Source organism: Arvicanthis niloticus, chromosome 1, assembly GCF_011762505.2.
Source record: "Arvicanthis niloticus isolate mArvNil1 chromosome 1, mArvNil1.pat.X, whole genome shotgun sequence".
In the NCBI taxonomy this organism is placed as follows: Eukaryota; Metazoa; Chordata; class Mammalia; order Rodentia; family Muridae; genus Arvicanthis; species Arvicanthis niloticus.
The window spans coordinates 102,552,337-102,572,147 of NC_047658.1; the positions used below are offsets into that span (position 1 = coordinate 102,552,337).

Here is a 19,811-nt window from a genome sequence, read left to right on the forward strand (position 1 = left end):
ACGAGTGTAGAAGGAAGGGACACTCAAGACAATTCACTGTCTCGGGTACCGCATATTTAAAATCTCACTTATCGTTGAGAGTTTTTGAAATATAATATAAATATATTATATATCAGCCTCAATTTATAATCGCATACATATATTTGATTCATTTTTTGTTTTTATCTTTTGTTATTTTTATAAAGATAAATGAATTGATCCAAAATACTATACACTAAGGTATTTGGTCATTTTCTTTCTTTTTTTAAAAATATTTATTTATTTATTTTATGCATATGAGTACACCACCATGGTTCTCTTCAGACATGCCCGAAGAGGGCCCCCAGACACCATTACAGATGGTTGTAAGCCACCATGTGGTTGCTGGGAATTGAACTCAGGACCTCTGGAAGAGTAGTCAGTGCTCTTAACTGCTGAGCCATCTCTCCAGCCCATTTGGTCATTTTCAACTCCCAATCAGCAATAAATAAAAATAAGATTCAACCTACTCAGTTCAAATTGTAATTCTCCCCCAGAAACTATGACATATTGAAGAACATGAAACACATCTGCTTTCTTACAAGTAAGTCTAAGTCACACCTTCACTGATACTCAAGACAATGAAAACAGTTCAATTATCAATAGCTCAGAAAAACCTTTCTTACATGGCTTCCTCTCAGCAAGCAGTTAAGCTCACTAGAAAAAAAGTGAATCTTGGAGAAGCATTAATACTGCTCTAAATTAACTTATTTCCTAAGATCAGCCATCAGTGCAACTCCTCCAAAAAGATAGTAACACCCAATTGTCCTCACACCACAATGCACCTTTCCATTTTCTGTACACACACAACTCACCAGAGGCTATGCACTTGAGATTTCCATCCCTGCTTCCTATAAAACACAGATCCCCCAAATTGACTAAGACCTGTCCTTGACTCCCAACCAACTTCACCTTTGAATATTATGACAGCAGAAAGCTGGTGTGATAGGTTATCCTGTAGTCACTCACTGCTACCGGGCTCCTAGCTGGGGTTCTAAGGTTGTAAGAGGGAGCATGAGAAGGAGGTAACAAGTATCAAGGAAGTCACAGACACAAAGATCAAGAAGGCTGTGACTACAGGCCTTCTTGTAAATGTGACTACATTTACCTGACAGATCTTCACTGAAGTCTATTTTTCGGTTTAGCATCAAGTTGTTCAGCATTTTATAGGGTCGGGCAGGCACGCTTACTTTTTCAATCTGTGCCCTCCCTACTACAATGGTACAGGGCGAGTTTGCATGGCCTGTAGTAAATTGATTGTAAAGGTTGCTTGTGGGTTTCTGCAAACAAAAGCAAGACAAGACAAAATATCACAGCATGAATAATACATGCCTAAGACAACTAAAAATAAAAGCATTTCATGGCTGAAGCTCTATACCTTTGGAGTACTGGGTCTTTTTTGTCTTTTGCTTGCCTGCTTTTGAGGGACATGTTTCACAACTTTCATTTGTGTTTGTTTCACGCCAAGTTTTACAACATCAGCCCACGATTTTGCAACTGTCAAAAGGAAAAGATGGTGAACTTTTCAAAACCCAGCGTAAGAAAATAGAGTTTGAACTCTTTCTGCCCAATACAGCACTAACCAATCAGGTTGGCTTCAGAAGCACCACTCCTTCTTTTGGAGCAAATCATCTGTAGAATACCATGCTGACTTCGGCTGATGGATGTTCTCTTTGCAGGCAGGTTGCCGCTCTTCCTACCTCCTTTCTTGGGAATGTCTGTCTCATTTAAGAATTTGCTTCCACTGGAAGCAAGTGAAGTCCTGCCTGATCTGCGTCTTTGATCATTTGTCCTCGGGGGAGTTACTCCAGGAGACTCTTGTTTCCCTGGAGACTGAGGCCGTTCCTAACAAGACAGAGTCATTTATGAAAATCCTGACCAAGGAGGTTAACATCCTTGTAATGCCCATTAAAAACCTTTACAACAAACCATGTAGCTTTTAAATCCTGAAGCACCAGTGGCTCCATCTTTCAAGGATAAGAAAGGAGTCAATTGCTCTATTTATTTAAGCAGAGGAAGGGAACATATGCACCAGTGGAGTCTATTTCTGGTGGAAACAAGGACACTACTCAGTGAAAAAAGGTATTCCGATTTCAGTTCAGCCAACACAGCCCTGGGGTGAGCCTGGAGGTGGGACAAGGTAGGAAAGTGTTAGGTGTGTCTCCAAGTCTTTTAGGTACTAAAAGAATAAAGCTATCCAGGGCCCATTTAGGAAACCGAGTTATGTGGTGACACCAAGGAAAAGCAACAGATCGGTGACAGAAGGCTAAAGGCCTAAGGACTACATGTGCAGCAGAGATGTTTTACTGAAGATTTTTCCTTCCCACACCCTCAATGCCCTTGTACTCCCCTAAAAAACAAAGCAATCCTTGTGGTCACATATGCTGCTGTCTTCAGATTCTTTTAAATGATGCCAGTGTATCCCAGAGAGTCATTTGGCCCTGTGGTATGTCAGGATCTTCTTCAAAGGGGAAGTGCCTATCACCTCGCCTCACCTCCCAGAACTACCTGAGAGCACATATGGTTGTTACTGGGCATGAGACAAGTGGTAGAGAAATAAGATCTCAATTGCCTTTTACCTCTGCCTGGTTTTGGATGGAATGAAACATCTGTGAACTATGAGGTACAAATACAATGCTAACTGTGCAACTAACCTTGATGATCTTCTTCAGGACAGCTGGACTGTGAGAGCCAAGAGACTTCCTCTTGGTTGGTGTTTCTCCTCTTTTGAGTGGTGTATTAGGAGGCAAGTTTTCATCAAACAATTCAGGTCTTAGATGACCACCAAAGGATACACGTCTTCTCTTCAAAGGCATTCCCTCATTCTTGTCTGAAGTAAGGAATGCAAACATATGAAAAGAGCAATGTGAACGCCAGGCCAGGACTTAGGATTTCAAAATAGCATGAAAAAGTAATGCATTGCAACGGCACTGAAACATGGCACCTTTATTCATAAAACTGAAGCCAGAGCAGTCTCAGAACTTCCTAAAAGATCAAGAGAAACCAGATGCAATGCACGTCAACTGGAGAGAATGGAAGTTCTCCTTAAAACTGAAAATTGCATGGGATCAGCTTAAGTCATCTGCCCACAGCAGCAGGTATCAGTCTCCAGCAGAGGAGGCAGAACACGAGCAGTGCCCTGAGGAACTTGATAAAAGATACACATGCATGGGCCAGACCCAGATCTGCCTTATGGGTAAACTATATGAGCAGGCAAAGTATCTTAGGTTGTATTTGTGGGAAGTTCACACAACCTAAACCCATTATACAACTTCCTGAATAGTCTATAGAAACTCCTTGTCCAGGACTGGCACTCTATTATGAGGCACAAGCAAACACTGGCTGATGATTACAAGTGTCACTGATAGATAACCACACCAATAGGTCACCAACAGAAGCTGTGCCTGATAATAATGGTTATTTCCACTGGAGCCCAGGAGCTTTCCTTTCTTTAAGCCAGCACAAAACAAGTATGCAGGAAGATGCCAGGAGACAAAGTCTTCAGTGCCCATATATCAGATAAAGCTTGCCTTTTACTGTATCAGAGTACTTAGTGGTTCTTTAACACACAGCTAGTTACACTAATCAAACACCTTATTAACTCATAATACATAAGGCAGATAGTAACCTAATAGGGAAAGTAGATCTACATTAGATAACTTACTAATAGAATCACCAAAGTTGCTCATATCAATGGAACTAAGACCAGGTATTGCAGAGGAAGTCTGTTCGGCTGCTGTGGCCAGTTTCTCAGGTTTGCTGAAGGAATTCTTGGGACTTTTCTTTTCATTTAGAGCAAGGCCCTGAGTTAAAGAGAGCTGCTTTTGTGTCTCTGCAGACGCAGCCTCTACATTTGCAGGAATACGTCTTCTCTTTTTGGAAGAGCCATTTTCTGGTGTATCAGCAGGGCTGGCAACATCTCCAACTTTCACCGCAGTTTGGTTTCTAGTTACCAGTTTCCCAGGAGTGACTATTTTATGAACTGCCTGGGCACTTTCATTTTCATCCAGATTCACAGAATTTCTTCTGCCAGTAACACAAGAGTCTTCATCCTTAAGTTGCTCTGAATTCTGCACAGGGGTCTTCATTTTAGCTGCCTCTGTGGAAGTCTGAACAGGCCCCATATCACCACCCCATCTCTCCGTCCAGATCTTTCCTACTTTGGGTGAAGAGGCTGCTGTAAGAGGGGTGCTTCCACTGGACTTCGGTCTTGCCTTGCCTGATACCAATAGTCGTGTCTTCCACGATTCTTCTGCTGCATGGTCAGATCGGGGTTCTGATTTTCTACGAGATTTCTGTGATTTTACATCCAACTCTTCCTTCATTGACTGATAAAGTTTCTCAAAGGGAGATTCATTTTTGTTGCTATTGCTAAGCCTCTGTGCAGGAGAAGACTTCAGTTCCCTGTAACTGCTCGCTGTAGCCCTGGACTTCTTAAAGAGATCCCCAGAGGTGGGCTCTCCTATGTTTCTGCGATTGTGCCATTCTACATGCTCTGATGAATCTTGGGTAACACTGTCCTTTGAACCATCTGAGGCAGGACTATCTGCAGAGAGGCCCTTGGCATGCACAAAAGATCTTCTTGAAGTGGTCATTTTTGAAGCTTTGGTATCTTGACCTTTCCCATCTTGGCAATAAATATAAAATAAGAAACAGAAGTTCAACATTTTCTCAGTGATTTAAAATTTCTAGAATCCAGTACCATATTTTAAATTGCCTTGTATTCTAGCTTTTCATTTAGTCCATAAATTAATTCCTTACACTTGTCTTATTATGCTATTTCCATCTTGAATAAAGCACATTAGCTTTGAATAACCAGTGATGTAATGTATCCCACCAGACAGCACAAGATTAACTGGGCAACTAAAACAGCAAGCACCCAGCTCTCTGCTTTGGTTTAAATGGAACCACTCTCTTAGAAGTTTGGGAGACCAGAAATTTTATGTCTGTGTCCCCATGATCCCATCCTTGCCACTGTCATAACAATGTGATGCTGAGGGTACCAGAACAGAACGCAACTAATACCAACCAGGGTCAGCACAGAAGCTATCTCTTGAGGCTCGCCGCGCTGGTTCCTATACATTAAAAGATAAGAACAGGAATTTAAGTGCCTTTTTCAGTGTGGTCATTTTTAAACAATGAAAACTTTTCATTAATTACATTCTTTGTCAAACTGCTTCTTTATGACATGTAGAAGCTTAAGAAATATAGCCAAGTGACTTGAAAACTAGGTCATGACCTCAGCACTTCTTAGCTGACATAGAGCTTTCTTTTCTTTAAGGTTTATTTTTGTATTTATGTATATGTGCATGTATCTAGGCACATTTGTGGGTACCTCCAGGTGGTTGTGAACTGCCCAATGTGCCAGGAACTGAACTTGGGTCCTCTGGAAGAGTAGCAAACTTTTTTTTTTTTTTTTTTAAGATTTTAAATGAGTACACTGTAGCTATTTAGGGCATCTGTTCCCATTACAGATGGTTGTGAGCCACCATATTATTGGGAATTGAACTCAGAACTCTGGAAAAGCAGGTAGTGCTTTTAACAACTGAGCCATCTCTCCACGCCCGTGTCTCCCAGTAAGTTTCTAAAACTACTATATCTTACAGCATCATATGAAGAAAGAAGCAAAGTTAAAATTAAGTTACTCCATCTGTTAACTCACCACAGGCACAAACCATAAATGCTCTAAGTTTCACCAGAAATGGATGCAGAATGTGCTAAGCTGCAGTTTCACTAGCATCTGTGCTCTCATCCCTAGCATGTATCTGCTGTGGAGCAGAGAGCCAGGAAGCTAAAACACAAAGGGCAGCACATCCATGTGCACTATAACTTCAGAGCCCGAATATCAAACTCAACACTTTCTGAACCAACAGTGCCTACATATTCTGGAATGTGAAACTATTCTGGAGGTGAAGAACACACTTGTGTGTGCTGTGAACAAAATTGATGCTGAGTATCTTTCTCAGATGCTTATCATCTTTTTTCTAGGGAGAAGGAACAAACTAAACCTGAACTTCACCAATCTGGCTAGATTAGCTGGCCACCAAACACCAGGAATCCTCCTCCTTTCTCTGCCTTCTCAGTGATGGAGATTATAGGTATATGCTACCATACCCAAATTTTTTTACATGGGTTCTAGGGGATCAAACTCAGGTGCACATGCTTATAGAAAAACCATTTTATATAGAGCTATCTTCCAAGTCCTGTAATTTTTACATGATTATATATATTAAAGAGGCATGAAATTCTATCACACTATTTTTACTGAATTTTAATGCTTAACTTTATTACAGACTAGTAAACAAATAGTTTATCAACTATTAAGTCACATTTGTCTACCCCACAGATCTACTATTGATAATTTTATTTTTTATACCTATTTACAAGTTGAATGGTGACTGATGTGTCACTTCAAAAATAGCTTCCACCAGATGTCGATAAGCACTGGGCTCGGCTAAGGAAGAAGCAATATTTACCATGGATATTAATATTTAAATATTTAAATCCTGAAGGAAGAGTGCCTGTTGCTAAATGTAGGTGAACCCTAAAGCTCCTAATCCAAGGGACTGCAGTTACTTCATGGTACATGTTTGACTAGCATTCTAAAAGAAAAGGCAAAGACTCTTAAGACTTACCCTAAAGCTACTGAGTCCCACCAAGCCTCCAATTGTGTGTCCAGAATTGTGCTTCAGTAAACAATACCAGTGGCAGTAATCTTACTGATACTGTCAAGTGACAGGATTCCCTCACATGACAAGCACTAACCTCTTAACTAGGAAGCTTCTTCAGCACTCACTTTTCACAATGTAATTATGGACAGAAACAAGGAGTAGGAGACAAAGTGACTCATCAGATGGCTCTAACTTTTATTTCTCTTAGGTCTCAAACCTGGGACAAAGGCTAACTGAGGTACCATTAACATAAAGTGAACGATGGCTACCACATACTCCTAACATGCCTCTAACTGTTACAGGGCCTCCTGGCTGGCATGCACTCCCCCAAGTTCTTCTGGCCCTTATATAACTCAACCATTTTGGCTATGCCAGTCTCTTGACCCAGGTTGCCCCTCTTGACCCAGTGGCTCCTCTCATCTCTCTGCTCCCCCACAAATGGCCCAGCTCAGGACCATGTTCACTCGGTACTCTCCCCATGCCCATCTCTGCCTATGTCCTCCTTCCAATCTATGATAAACCTTCTCCACCACATCTAGCAGTCATGCCCTTCCTTTTTTTTTAATTTTTCATATAGTTTCTATACAGTCAGACTATTTGAACATGAGCTTGTAAGATCAGAACACAGTATGGCAGAGTATAAGACCAAGTTAGCACTCTGTTTTTGTAACAGCAAAAAGAAATATGGTTTTGGGTTATTTTACTGTGCTCACTGTCAAGTCATTCCCTTATCTTGTTACTTACATTTTTCTGCTATAATCAGAAAGCCATTCTTGGTCACCAATTGAAAAGTGAGAATTCACTTGTTAAAACATATAAATGAGTTCCCATCATGACACAAGAATCAAGGTCAAACCTGAGCATTTCCCCTCACCTTTCCAAGTGACTTTCCTGGAAATTCTGTTGACCTGCTTCCATCCTCATGACTTCCACCTTCAAACCTACAATACAGAGTCGAGTGAAGACTGTAAACATCCAGATTCAAGTGTTATAGAAACAAACCCTGAAATAAACTCTAGACTTCGGCCAGAATATTAGCTTGCACAAAGAAAAGTTTTTAATTCTAAAACCTTATATAAATGGAAAAATTACAAAGCTACATTCCAGAATTACGATCACTGTTTCTTCACTCTCCCTAGAGGACAGGCACATCTTAAGATGGCACTAGAATCATGACAAACCATGGTGATCAATTCAGAGCTGAAATCCTTTACTGTGTACAACAGAAACTTTGGTACCTCAGTCAAGTGGCTTAATTTGAATTTAGGTGCTGTCTATGTAAGATCTAAAGCCAGGTAGCATCTGAAACCCTTCTCCAAGCTATTACAGTACTTAACTGAGTCTTTTTAAAAGAGTCTAGTCAATAAAAATGCCCCTTCAAGTTGTCCACAAAGTTCATTTTATAAGGACTTAAGAGATATTGTATCAAAAAAAAAGTCTATTTAAAGTTAAGCCACTCAACAGCAGGTTCCTAGACACAACAAAAAGCCTTAAGAAGTATAAAGAGTTGAAAGTTAGGAGGCAAAAAGGCTATACCATGTAAGCATAACAAATTATGTTTTTATATTTATCATCCAAAGGAATCGCTAAGGCAAAAGATTTGACTAAAAGTAAGATATTTCAAATGACAAAGAATTCTGTGCATAATTTAGAATCATGTCCAGGAGTCCACAACCATATGCCAGGGTATAGCATCAAAAAATATAAAACAAAAAGTGATAGGGAAAATAAATTAATTAAAAAAATAAACAAATCCTCAATGGGTGATTTCAATATAGTTCTTAAGCTATTAAGCAGGGAAATAATAAAATAATTACTAAGAATAGAGAATTTAACAGTTCTACAGATAGAATACTGAATTCTACAGGTAGAATACCAATTTCAAAGACAAGAAATGGGGGGGGCATGTGATCATAAAGTCTTGATTTCTACTGGAAATCACTCAAATTCTCAATCAAGAATGAATAAATTATGAATATTCTTACATGTTTCTGTATATACTGTGCTATGTAAATGAAACACTTATACTGTGAGAATAAGCAAGCCAAAGACACCAAACATGCTATAAACCACACACACAAGAACATTAGTCAGACACAGATACACGAAGTTTTATGCTAACTATAGTGTTTAGAGGCCCACATGTAGTATAATGCTTTTGTGCCCTGTGTAAAGATTATCCTTGTATTATTCCAATGCTGATTTCTGTGCCCCCATTTTCTGGTTGCAAACCTTATTCCAAAAGTCTCCTTCTCTATGTTGTGTAAGCAATGCTCCCCAATTATTCCCCAGTTGGTCAACAAAACTAGCTGATCAGCCAGTGACTGAGAAGGGGAGAGAACAGGGCTGGACCTCCATCTAGCCAGGGGAAAAGAGAAGAAAGAGAGAAAGGAGAGGAAGGGAGGGGGAGGGAGGAAGGGAGAAGGGGGGGGGGAGAAGGAGAAGGAGGAGGAGGAGGAAAGAGAGAGAAGAGAGGAGAAAGGAAGGGTCAGGTAAAGATTAGACAACCTGAGAGTCCATGAGACATCATGAGAAACACCTAGAGCCCAGAGAGTAAAATCAGTACTAAAATGCAAATATCACAGGGATTTTTGACTGGGTGGTAGCCAGATTAGCATAGAGGATTAAAATAGAGTAATACTGCTCAGATGTTGTGCCCTTAAAGCTGTTAAATAAATATAGAAGTCCAGTCTGTTATTTGGGAGCTAGCTGGGTTAAAACACAGCAATGCACTTATTAAAATGCCACTAACACCCACAAACAGAGAGCAAGACTCCAAAGACACCTCTCTGTTACAGCCACCATGGTGGCTTACTAAGAGAAAAGTTGTGATTAGAGAGAACACACACACACAAAGGTATAGAAGTTTCCCTTGTTACTTAGCTGTGGTGTATTAGTCAGCTAGGACTCCCACAATTAAAACACAGACGGAGTACCTTAAACAACAGAAATTTGCTGCTCACAGCTCTGCTGAAGTCCAAGGCATCTGTAGGAATGGCTCCTCTGGGCCTCCTGGACTGGCAGCCGTCTTCCTGCCTCTTCACAGCGCTTCCCCTCAGTGCACTTGCTCCCCTGTATGCTAATCTTTCCTTATTATAATCATCAGTCCTAGGTTAGGACACAGCCCAATTGCCTCAGTTTAACAAAACTGTTCTTTAAGGGCCAAACATACTCTCTAAGGGACTAAGAGCTAGGAACTTTAAGATGTGCCATCAACACTGGAAAAGCAAAGACAGGAAGGCACTGGGCTTGGGTGTCTAGCCAATCTAGCTATTTGGTGAATCCTAGACCAGTTAGAGACCCTGTTTCAAAGAGGGAAAACCTAACCCAAATCCTGAGGACCACACCTGAGGTTGTCTTCTATTTTCCAAAGGCACAGGTCAGGCACCTGCATGTGTACACACACACACACACACACACACACACACACACACCCTGTGAGACATTTCCAACATCCATCAACATCAAAGACAGATCAACAATGGTATTAGTTTGTGATTGAAGAAAGCACTGTATTCAGAATTCATCCAGTTAGTTTTCACCCACCTAAAAGAGCGGTCGATGATTGTTATTATGTCTCCATGTCTCAGCTGCACAGGCTCATCTACAGTAGCCCCATTTACTTTCGTTGGATTGGTGGAACTGAAATTATATAATATTGCCTACAAGGAGAGAGGAGAGGCAAACACTAAGGATGTGCTTGAAGTCACCTTCAAAAGCTTTAAGAGTTGATTTCCAAAGCCAACTTACCTCTTCCTCTTTGACTTCAATTCTGCAATGTTTTTTTGACACTACAGGCAGCTGGATACGAATGTCACACTCAATACTCCTTAATACAAAAAAAAGAAAGGGGTTTTTATGAGGGTATGCAACTAAAAAGAAGAAACCCTCAAATTTTCGAAATATTAAGCGAATTTGACTAGTATGTTTAGACTATAAGTGTAATAACCCAAGGACTGAGAAGATATCATGGGCAGTGCAAGCAATGTTCACAAGTACTGCCTAAGAATCCATAAAAGATTACTGAAACTTCTAGTACTTCAGAAAAATTATATTAGAAAATACTAGAACACACAATTACTTTTCATATAAGTAGTTATAATTACAAGACAAAAATAAAAGAGAACTTTCTATCATTTTAGGAGAACTCTGTAATGTATTTATAACAATATGGGCGTTTAAGGACACAGGAAGGCACTAGCATAAAATGTCCTGTGGGTAATCAATGCCTCAGTTTCTTCACACACAAAAGGTCTACACCAGCACCTGTGCTGCTATTCAGTTATAGTTGTATATGTCACCTGAGTATGTGGCACATAGTTAATCCACGTGAATTTTTAATCTGTTGTTTTTAAAAATCACACCAAGTTGACAGACTTAGATGTCCTCACAATACACTGAACCACAAACAGTATCTAGATTAGAATGTCTTTCTAGGAAGCTAGCTAGCATTGTGGTGGCACAGCACAGAAGGGACAATTCTAACCCAGCCACAAACCAGGAGCTTCACTGATAGCACCATTGTGAACTTCAAAAAAACAGAACATACTCTATATACTGGCTGCCTTCCTATGAACATGAAGAGTCTAAGCATACCTCTTATAATAAATACCACACAACCAAATGCAAATTGTTTTTAAAATGTTTAAAACTTGTTAAAAGTATTTTTAAGTAATATTGCAGAATAATCAAAATGAATGACACTCATGACAATATTTACTTCTTCTTTTAAACAACAAAAGCTATAGGAAGTTCTTTACTCCTCCAGTTTCCATCTGCTCCCATAGCTGATTCTGTGCCACAAGGCTCCATACCCAAATACCATCAGGAGAGAGCTGGTCTCCCAGGAGTGCCAACACACCTGTGAGCAGAGGTAAAACCACCACTTCTGCTCAAATTCCTGGCCCAAGAGGGACGCCCAGAGCCATCAGGACACAGGAACCAAGAAACAGCAGGGGCCAGGATCCTTCTGGTTTCTGTCTGCACCCCAGAGCTAAACACAGGTTTGCAGGAGGGACAAGCCACAGTCAGAGACAGCAAGACTAGCTAACACCAGAGATAACCAGATGGTGAAAGGCAAAGGCAAAAACATAAGCAACAGAAACCAAGGCTACTTGGCATCATTAGAACCTAGTTCTCACACCACAGCTAGCCCTGGATACCCCCAACACACCAGAAAAGCAAGACTCTGATTTAAAATCGTATTTCATGATGATAACAGAGGACTTTAAGAAGGACATAAATAACTCACTTAAAGAAATACAAGAGAACACAGGTAAACACCTAGAAGCCCTTAAAGAGGAAACAGAAAAAATCCCTTAAAGAATTACAGGAAAACAAAACCAAACAGGTGAAGGAATTGAACAAAACCATCCAGGATCTAAAAATGGAAATAGAAACAATAAAGAAATCACAAAGGGAGACAACCCTGGAGATAGAAAACCTAGGAAAGAGATCAGGAGTCACTGATGCAATCATCACCAACAGAATACAAGAGATAGGACAATCTCATGTGCAGAAGATACCATGGAAACATTGACACAACAGTCAAAGAAAACGCAAAATGCAAAAAGCTCCTAACCCAAAACATCCAGGAAATCCAGGACACAATGAGAAGACCAAACCTAAGGATAATAGCTTTAGAAGAGAGTAAAGATTCCCAATTTAAAGGGCCAATAAATATCTTCAACAAAAGTATAGAAGAAAACTTCCCTAACCTAAAGAAAGAGATACCCATAAACATACAAGAGGCCTACAGAACAATAGATTGGACCAGAAAAGAAATTCCTCCCATCACATAATAATCAAAACACCAAATGTACAAAACAAAGAATATTAAAAGCAGTAAGGGAAAAAGGTCAAGTAACATATAAAGGCAGACCTATCAAAATTACATTACTTTTCACCAGAGACTCTAAAAGCCAGAAGATCCTGGGCAGAAGACATACAGACCCTAAGAGAACACAAATACCAGCCCAGGCTACTATACCCAGCAAAACTTTCAATTACCATAGATGGAGAAACCAAGATATTGCATGACAAAAACAAATTTACACAATAACTTTCCACAAATCCAGCTCTATAAAGGATATTAGATAGAAAACTCTAACACAAGGAGGGAAACTACATCCTAGAAAAAGCAAGAAAGGAATGTTCTTTCAACAAACCCAAAAGAAGATAGCCACACAAATATAAAAATAACATCAAAAATAACAGGAAGCAACAATCACTATTCCTTAATATCTCTTAACATCAATGGACTCAATTCCCCAATAAAAAGACATAGAATAATAGACTGAATATGTAAACAGGACCCAGCATTTTGCTGTATACAGGAAACGCACCTCAGTGTCAAAGACAGACACTACCTCAGAGTAAAGGGCTGGAAAACAATCTTCCAAGCAAATAGTCCCAAGAAACAAGCTGGAGTAGCCATTCTAATAGCAAATAAAATCAACTTTCAACCAAAAGTTATCAAAAAGGATAAGGAAGGACACTTCATACTCATCAAAGGGGAAATCTACCAAGATGAACTCTCAGTTCTGAACATCTATGCTCCAAATGCAAGAGCACTCACATTCATAAAAGAAACCTTACTAAAGCTCAAAGCACACATTACACCTCACACAATAAAAGTGGGAGACTTCAACACCCCACTCTCAGCAATGGACAGATCATGGATAGAAACAGAAACTAAACAGAGATAAATTAAAACTAACGGAAGTTATGGACCAAATGGATGTAGCAAATATCTATAGAACATTTCTTCCTAAAACCAAAGAATATACCTTCTTCTTAGCACCTCATGGTACCTTCTCCAAAACTGACTGTATAACTGGTCACAAAACAGGCCTCAACAGATAGAAAAAGATTGAAATAATCCCTTGCATCCTATCAGATCACCACGGACTAGGGCTGGTCTTCAATAGCAAAAACAGCAGAAAGCCTACATACACATGGAAGCTGAATAATGCCCTACTCAATGATAACTTGGTCAAGGAAGAAATAAAGAAATTAAAGACTTTTTAGAATTTAATGAAAATGAAGGCGCAACATACTCAAACTTATGGGACACAATGACAGCAGTGCTAAGAGGAAAACTCGACTCTGAGTGCCTACAAAAAGAAACTGGAGAGAGCATACATACACTACCAGCTTAACAACACACCTGAAAGCTCCAGAACAAAATGAAGCAAATACACTCAAGAGGAGCAGACGGCAGGAAATAATCAAACTCAGGGCTGAAATCAGCCAAGTAGAAACACAAAGAACTATACAGCGAATCAACAAAACCAGGGGCTGGTTCTTTGAGAAAAATCAACAAGATAGATAAATCCTTAGCCAGATTAACCAGAGGGCACAGAGACAGCATCCAAATTAACAAAATCAGAAATGAAAAAGGAGATATAACAACAGAAACTGAGGAAATTAAAAATCTGGATGAAATGGGCAATTTTCTAGATACCAGGTGCCAAAGTTAAATCAGGATTAGATAAACCATCTAAACAGTACCATAACCCCTAAAGAAATAGAAACAGTCATTAAAAGTCTCCCATCCAAAAAAAGCCCAGGACCAGATGGGTTTAGTGCAGAATTCTATCAGACCTTCAAAGAAGACTTAATACTAATACTTTTCAAATTATTCCACAAAATAGAAACAGAAGGAACACTACCCACTTCATTCTATGAAGCCACAGTTACACTGCGTATTCTCTCTTGGAGATGGAACAGTTTCTGTCTAATCAGGAACTTGTCACATTTCCTTTCATAGAGGACTTCAAAAGAGTTTTTTTTCTATCATGTTTAATGTTCCAAATAGATTTTAAAAACTGGTTGAGTGCATATTACTTTTAGCTTCAGAAGAGATCATGTATATTTAAGAGGCATTTTCCTATTATAAATTATTTTGATGACTTAAAAATGTCAATACTGAGTTATATATTTTAAAATAAATTGTATTAGTTTAAAGAAAAAAAAAAAAAGAAAGTTCCTTACTCTCAAGAAAACAGAGGTTTTGGGTATCAAAACACCAGGCAGAGAGAACATACGTTAGAACCCAGTTTTACTAAAGAGAAAGATCACCACAATCCATACTTCATACAGAATGCCACAGACACTCTGTACCAGATAATTCCTCAACGCCCTGCCAAATACACCATGTCTCTGTCCTTACTCAGCAGTACTAGTGGCAGACACCTCTCCCAGGATGACATTAAAATCTGTCACTAGACTTTGCCCAATGTCTGAGGACTACCATTCTTGCCTGACCTCCATCTTCCGACCAGACACTCACTCTGCGTCAAACACTGAGTGATCTTAAGTGTCAGGAAACATATGGCACCCTGAGGATATAATCATTAACAAGGCAGCCCTTGCCTTGGAATTTAGTCTACTGGGAGACAAACAAAAATCTAAAACCTAGTACCAACCTGCATGGTGTTAGAAAAGACGAGCTTTCTTTAAAGCATCTTCTCAGAAAACATTTCAAACACGGCCGAAAGAGCCATAAGGGTCAAAGTTTGCAAAAGTGGCAATGCAATCAACCGCCTGGAAGGCCTCAGGGAAGATTGCCATCCGATAGATGGGGTAGGGAAAGGGGATTTTCACAGAGCCCCGGAGCAGGGCTCGCCTATCTGATGTTTCCAGAAACATCCAAAGCCACAGCCGGCTGCCAGAGAACGACAGTGCGGGAGCTGCGGAGCACCGACGTCAGCTTCGCGTCTACCAAGTGTAAAATCCCGATCCCAATTAGGAAGCTCCCAATGCACAAGCGGGACTTGCGAACAAGCTACAGGGACAGCCCGGTCAAACGCATAGGGCGGTAGGGTAGCGGGGTCACTGCCCGGTGTCACCTCGGCCCCTGCGCGCACTCACCTTCCAAACAGGCAGGAGCTGAGGCTAAGCGGGAAGTGTGCGCCGTCCTCGCCGCTCCGCTTGATGGTGACCAGGCGAGCCGAGGACGCCATGGTCCGCCGAGCCGTCAGTCCGGAGCCAGTGACCGCGGCCGAGGGCGGAGTAGCCTCTCGGTGAAGCTCGCAGTGACCCCAACCCGCTGGGCCGCTCCTCAGTCGGTCCAGTCAGCGAAAGTTTAGCTCTGCCCGCCGCTCACCGAGTGCAGCCCGCGTCGGAGCCCTCGGCTTCTCAGCCGCGGAGGACCGACCACGGCCACCCGCGGCCTTCGCTCCTCCCCGACCCGCACTCCCGCCGCCCGCGTCCCTGGTGCCCGCCGCCCGCCGCCCGCCGCCCGCCGCCCCGTTCCGAGTGTCCGGAAGGCGGTTCCGCGCCAAGGCCGCTCTCCGCGCCCGCCTGATTCAAACGAAAACGGCGGTTCAAATTCTGGCGCTAAGTGTTGCGATTGGGCCGAGCGGCCAGCGAGAGACCAATGGAAAGGGCGACATAGGATTGGGGCCGTCCAGAGGTGGGGCCAAGCTGCGGGCCTGGTGGTGGGGCGGAGCCGGAGAAGTGGGAGTGGCCAGACCGGTAGGTGGGGCCTGGCTAGGAGCTGGCCCCGAAGCGGGACCAGGCCGGAGAAGTGATCCGGAAGGCGGACGGAGCAGGGCTCATGAGCGGGCCCCAGGCCGCTCTGGTGAGCGGGCAGAGGGTCCCTGCTTTTCAACGTCAGGAAAACAAGCAAGGCGATCTGTAAAAAGCTACCTGTAGGCTCTCTCTCTAGAAATCAAACACCGACAACGCTGCATCTTGCTCAGCGCTAGAAGCTTTATATTTTTAAAATTAAAACCCTTCCTCTGCAGTTTCTACATCACCTCATACGTAACCTGAGGTTGTTTCTCCTGCCTTTTCAATGTCTCACAAACTGTCCTTTAAAACGTGGGGTGACATCATTACATTCATTGCTGAACGCTGAGGCGGTGCCACGGTTCCCCCCACCCCCAAACCATAACTTAAGAGTTATTGCTGCAGGACAGTTAAGTTTGCAATGCTTTGCTGTTTGGGGGAAAAATACCAATTTAAATAACCTGTGCAAGACTACATCTGCAAATCCTAAGACAGGGATCCTGGGGCACCAGTTGGGGTTTTCTGAAGCCAGGTGCCAGTCAGATGAATATAGATTACCCATGTTTTCCTGTCCTCTCTTGTTCATGCTCCCTCCTCCTGTTTCTGAATCAGTGTTCTTCCAGTAGGGTGTTGTGAAAATCCTGCTCCTGGGGCAATATAACCAATGTCTACCCTCTCCTCAAGGTCTCAAGGACAAGCCTGAAGTAGGAAGCCACCAAATTTCACCCTGGTGAACCAGTGTATTAGACGCAGGCTGATTAGGCCTCTAAACCTAAAACTCGGAGTCAGGACTTCAAAGATATATTTAGGGCATCATTGAGCCTCTTTGTTTCTATTTACAATGGGACCACACTGAATACATCCCCTTTCTGTGCTTTGCATTGTCACCTGCTCTTTAATTAGCCTATTGAGGATGGGTGGTCCAGCCTGCCTTGTTAGGGCTGTCAGGATTCAAGCTCTAACTCAGGTGAGGCACTTGGGCATTACCTTCTCATCCCCAAACCGAAGCAATGCACCTAATAAGGGCATCTCACGATTTCATTTACCAAATGCGATTAAGATATAGATAGATAGATAGATAGATAGATAGATAGATAGATAGATAGATATGCAAATAAGCTCAGAGGGGAGGGTTTTAAAAAGCAAGTAGGTTCATACACACATATAATTGTTACTTTATCATGCAGATGTGTATAAATGTATGTCTCTGTGTCTGATCATGTGGATATGATGTACAGGTACCTCTGTACATCAACAGAGAGCACTGGATCTCCCTGGGCAGTTGTGAGCCACCTGAAGTAGCTAATGAGGCCTGACCTCAGGTTTTCTGCAAGAGCAGCAAGACCTCATAACCACCATGCCATCTCTCCAGTCCCCTGTTTCATATATTTTTAATTGCTTTTTAAAATGTGCTTAAAAATGTAAGCTTTATGCTTTGTTTTAAATTATAGCCTTAAGAAGTGTAACTTTAAGAGCCTCTGTGTCTTCACTACTTTTCCATTGCCATGACAAAACACCATGACCAAGGCAACTTATAAGAAAAACATTGAACTTGAGCCTCACAGTTCCAGAGGGTTGGAGTCCATGACCATCATAGTGGGGAACATGGAGGCAGGCAGCTAGGCATGGCACTGAAGAAGTAGCTGACAGCCTACAACTGATCCACGAGTGCAAGGCACATAGAACAGAAAGAGAGAGAGGGAGAGACAGAGAGACAGACAGAGACAGAGAGAGGGGCAGGGAGAGAGACGAGACAGAGACCACTCAGGATGGTATGGCTAACTTAAACCTCAAAGCCCACCTCCAGTGACGTACTTCCCCTCACAGAGCCACACCTCCTAATCCTTCCCCAACAGCTCTACCAACTGGAAACTAAGCATTCAAATATATGAGCCTATAGGGGCCCATGTCATTGAAGCCCCCACCCCGGGATCATATAAAAAGCCTTTGTATAGCTACCTAAGCATTATGAAAACACCCCATACTCTCTTCCTCATTCCTCACTTTAAAGCTGTATTGTCACTAAGCTTCAACTCTTTAGCTTTGCTTCACTCTGGTTCATCCTGAAGTTTCCTTTCAGCAACATCACCCAAGAAAGCAGGCCCTAAGGGCAAAGGGAACTGCATGGGGCGGGGAGAGGGTGCTGCTGACAGCGCTGCTGGGCTCTGTCTGCACAACACGAGGGGGCATATGAGGCCCTACTTCACCCCCACTCGCCGCCACTGTCACTGGGCTCCCTTCAGTTTCTCTTCCCAACACAGACAGAAGATCTTGCTGTGAAAGTAAGATGTAAGATGGAGAAGGGGTCGTGGTATCCGCCTATTGGGACACAGGAGGACTGGTGTCGGTCCGTCCGTCCGTAGACAGTGTGCCCAGAGCCTGCAGAGAGGCTGACTGGCTTCAGTGCTGTCCATTCCACACCACCCTCACCTGACTTCTCTCTTCCTGGCCCAAACTCCTTGCTGCTCCAGGATCCAGGCCCTCTCAGGGATCGACCTCCCAGTCTTCCCTTTCAGATCACTCCATAGGTCTTCACCAGGTCTGCAGTGCTCCTCACTCCATCACTGTTCTGTCCCCTGAACTTGCATGTGGCTCATTGGGAAACGGGCCACTCATTAGGGCAACCTTCCCAAAGCATGGGTGGGACCAAGATCCTTGCTTCTCTCAAATTCTGTTACCATTTCTCCACTTGTTTTGTCTCACCATTGAAGAGGATAGGATGCAATCCGGATGACCTCCAGAGCTCAGCCTGTACTCTTCAGTAGGGCTATCAGTACTCCAGACTGAGCCAGGTCACCTGACCCTCTACCTACCTGGCCTCCTTCCTTTAGAGCTTCTGATTGCCATCAGGAAAGAATCCTGCCTGGCTTTCAGGCCACACGTGTTCCTGGGCTTCCTCTTTCCCTGACCTCTGGATTCTGAAAGCTCAGTCCATTCTGAATTCTCAGCCCCTAGCTTCTCCCTGCTTTCAGGTTCTAGGCTCTCCGATGCTCAGAGCAGGCATACTCTGCTCCTCTTTTCTCTCTAGGGAAAAAAATCAGCTAAGCTCCCACGCTGGGCAGCCCACCTCTGAACCAAGCAGTCAGAGAAATCTCCAGAAGGGGTTCAGGTTAGGGTTAGGGTACAATGTCATCTTTCAGCCTCCATGTGTGAGTGCACCTGCACACACAGTGTGCCTTGATACATGCAAACATGCATATACATATACTCTCTATATACACAATAAATAAATAACATAAACTTATTTATTCTTTTATTTAGTATTATAAACACTTTATTATAGGTAAATGTTACGAGGAAAATTCTGTTTCCCTCTATTAAACACTGATGGTTTTCCCTAATATTTTATTATTCTAATAAATGCTTTGATGAACATACTGAGACACAACCTTGTTTTGATATGCATATCTTAGAGCTTCCAAAATCTAGTCTTTTATCAAGCAATTTCTACTTCAATCACCAAACAACTGTCTTCCCAGAAGGACTACACAGTCTGCCCACCAAGTTCAATGCTTGAGGACACCTGCTTTGTACCAGATCTTCTATTCATTAGTGTTTAAAATGGCCTGCTAATTAGTTTGGCCAAAAAGGAGAATGGTTTTGATT

The 19,811-nt window shown here is 42.1% G+C and overlaps 1 protein-coding gene across 1 annotated transcript in view; it reads right to left on the minus strand.

The window, feature by feature from the left end:
• Positions 1-15,892, minus strand: part of Mki67 (marker of proliferation Ki-67) — a 28,622-nt gene extending 12,730 nt beyond the window's left edge. The window contains exons 1-10 of the mRNA XM_034490019.2: positions 15,564-15,892; positions 10,440-10,518; positions 10,236-10,351; positions 7,564-7,630; positions 5,048-5,093; positions 3,683-4,645; positions 2,673-2,848; positions 1,602-1,863; positions 1,397-1,515; positions 1,127-1,298 (exon numbers count right to left, since the gene is read on the minus strand). Of these exons, the coding sequence (XP_034345910.1) occupies positions 1,127-1,298; positions 1,397-1,515; positions 1,602-1,863; positions 2,673-2,848; positions 3,683-4,645; positions 5,048-5,093; positions 7,564-7,630; positions 10,236-10,351; positions 10,440-10,518; positions 15,564-15,655 (2,092 nt within the window). The 5' untranslated portion in view covers positions 15,656-15,892. The remainder of the gene's footprint in view (positions 1-1,126; positions 1,299-1,396; positions 1,516-1,601; positions 1,864-2,672; positions 2,849-3,682; positions 4,646-5,047; positions 5,094-7,563; positions 7,631-10,235; positions 10,352-10,439; positions 10,519-15,563) is intronic.
• Positions 15,893-19,811: the final 3,919 nt, after the last annotated feature.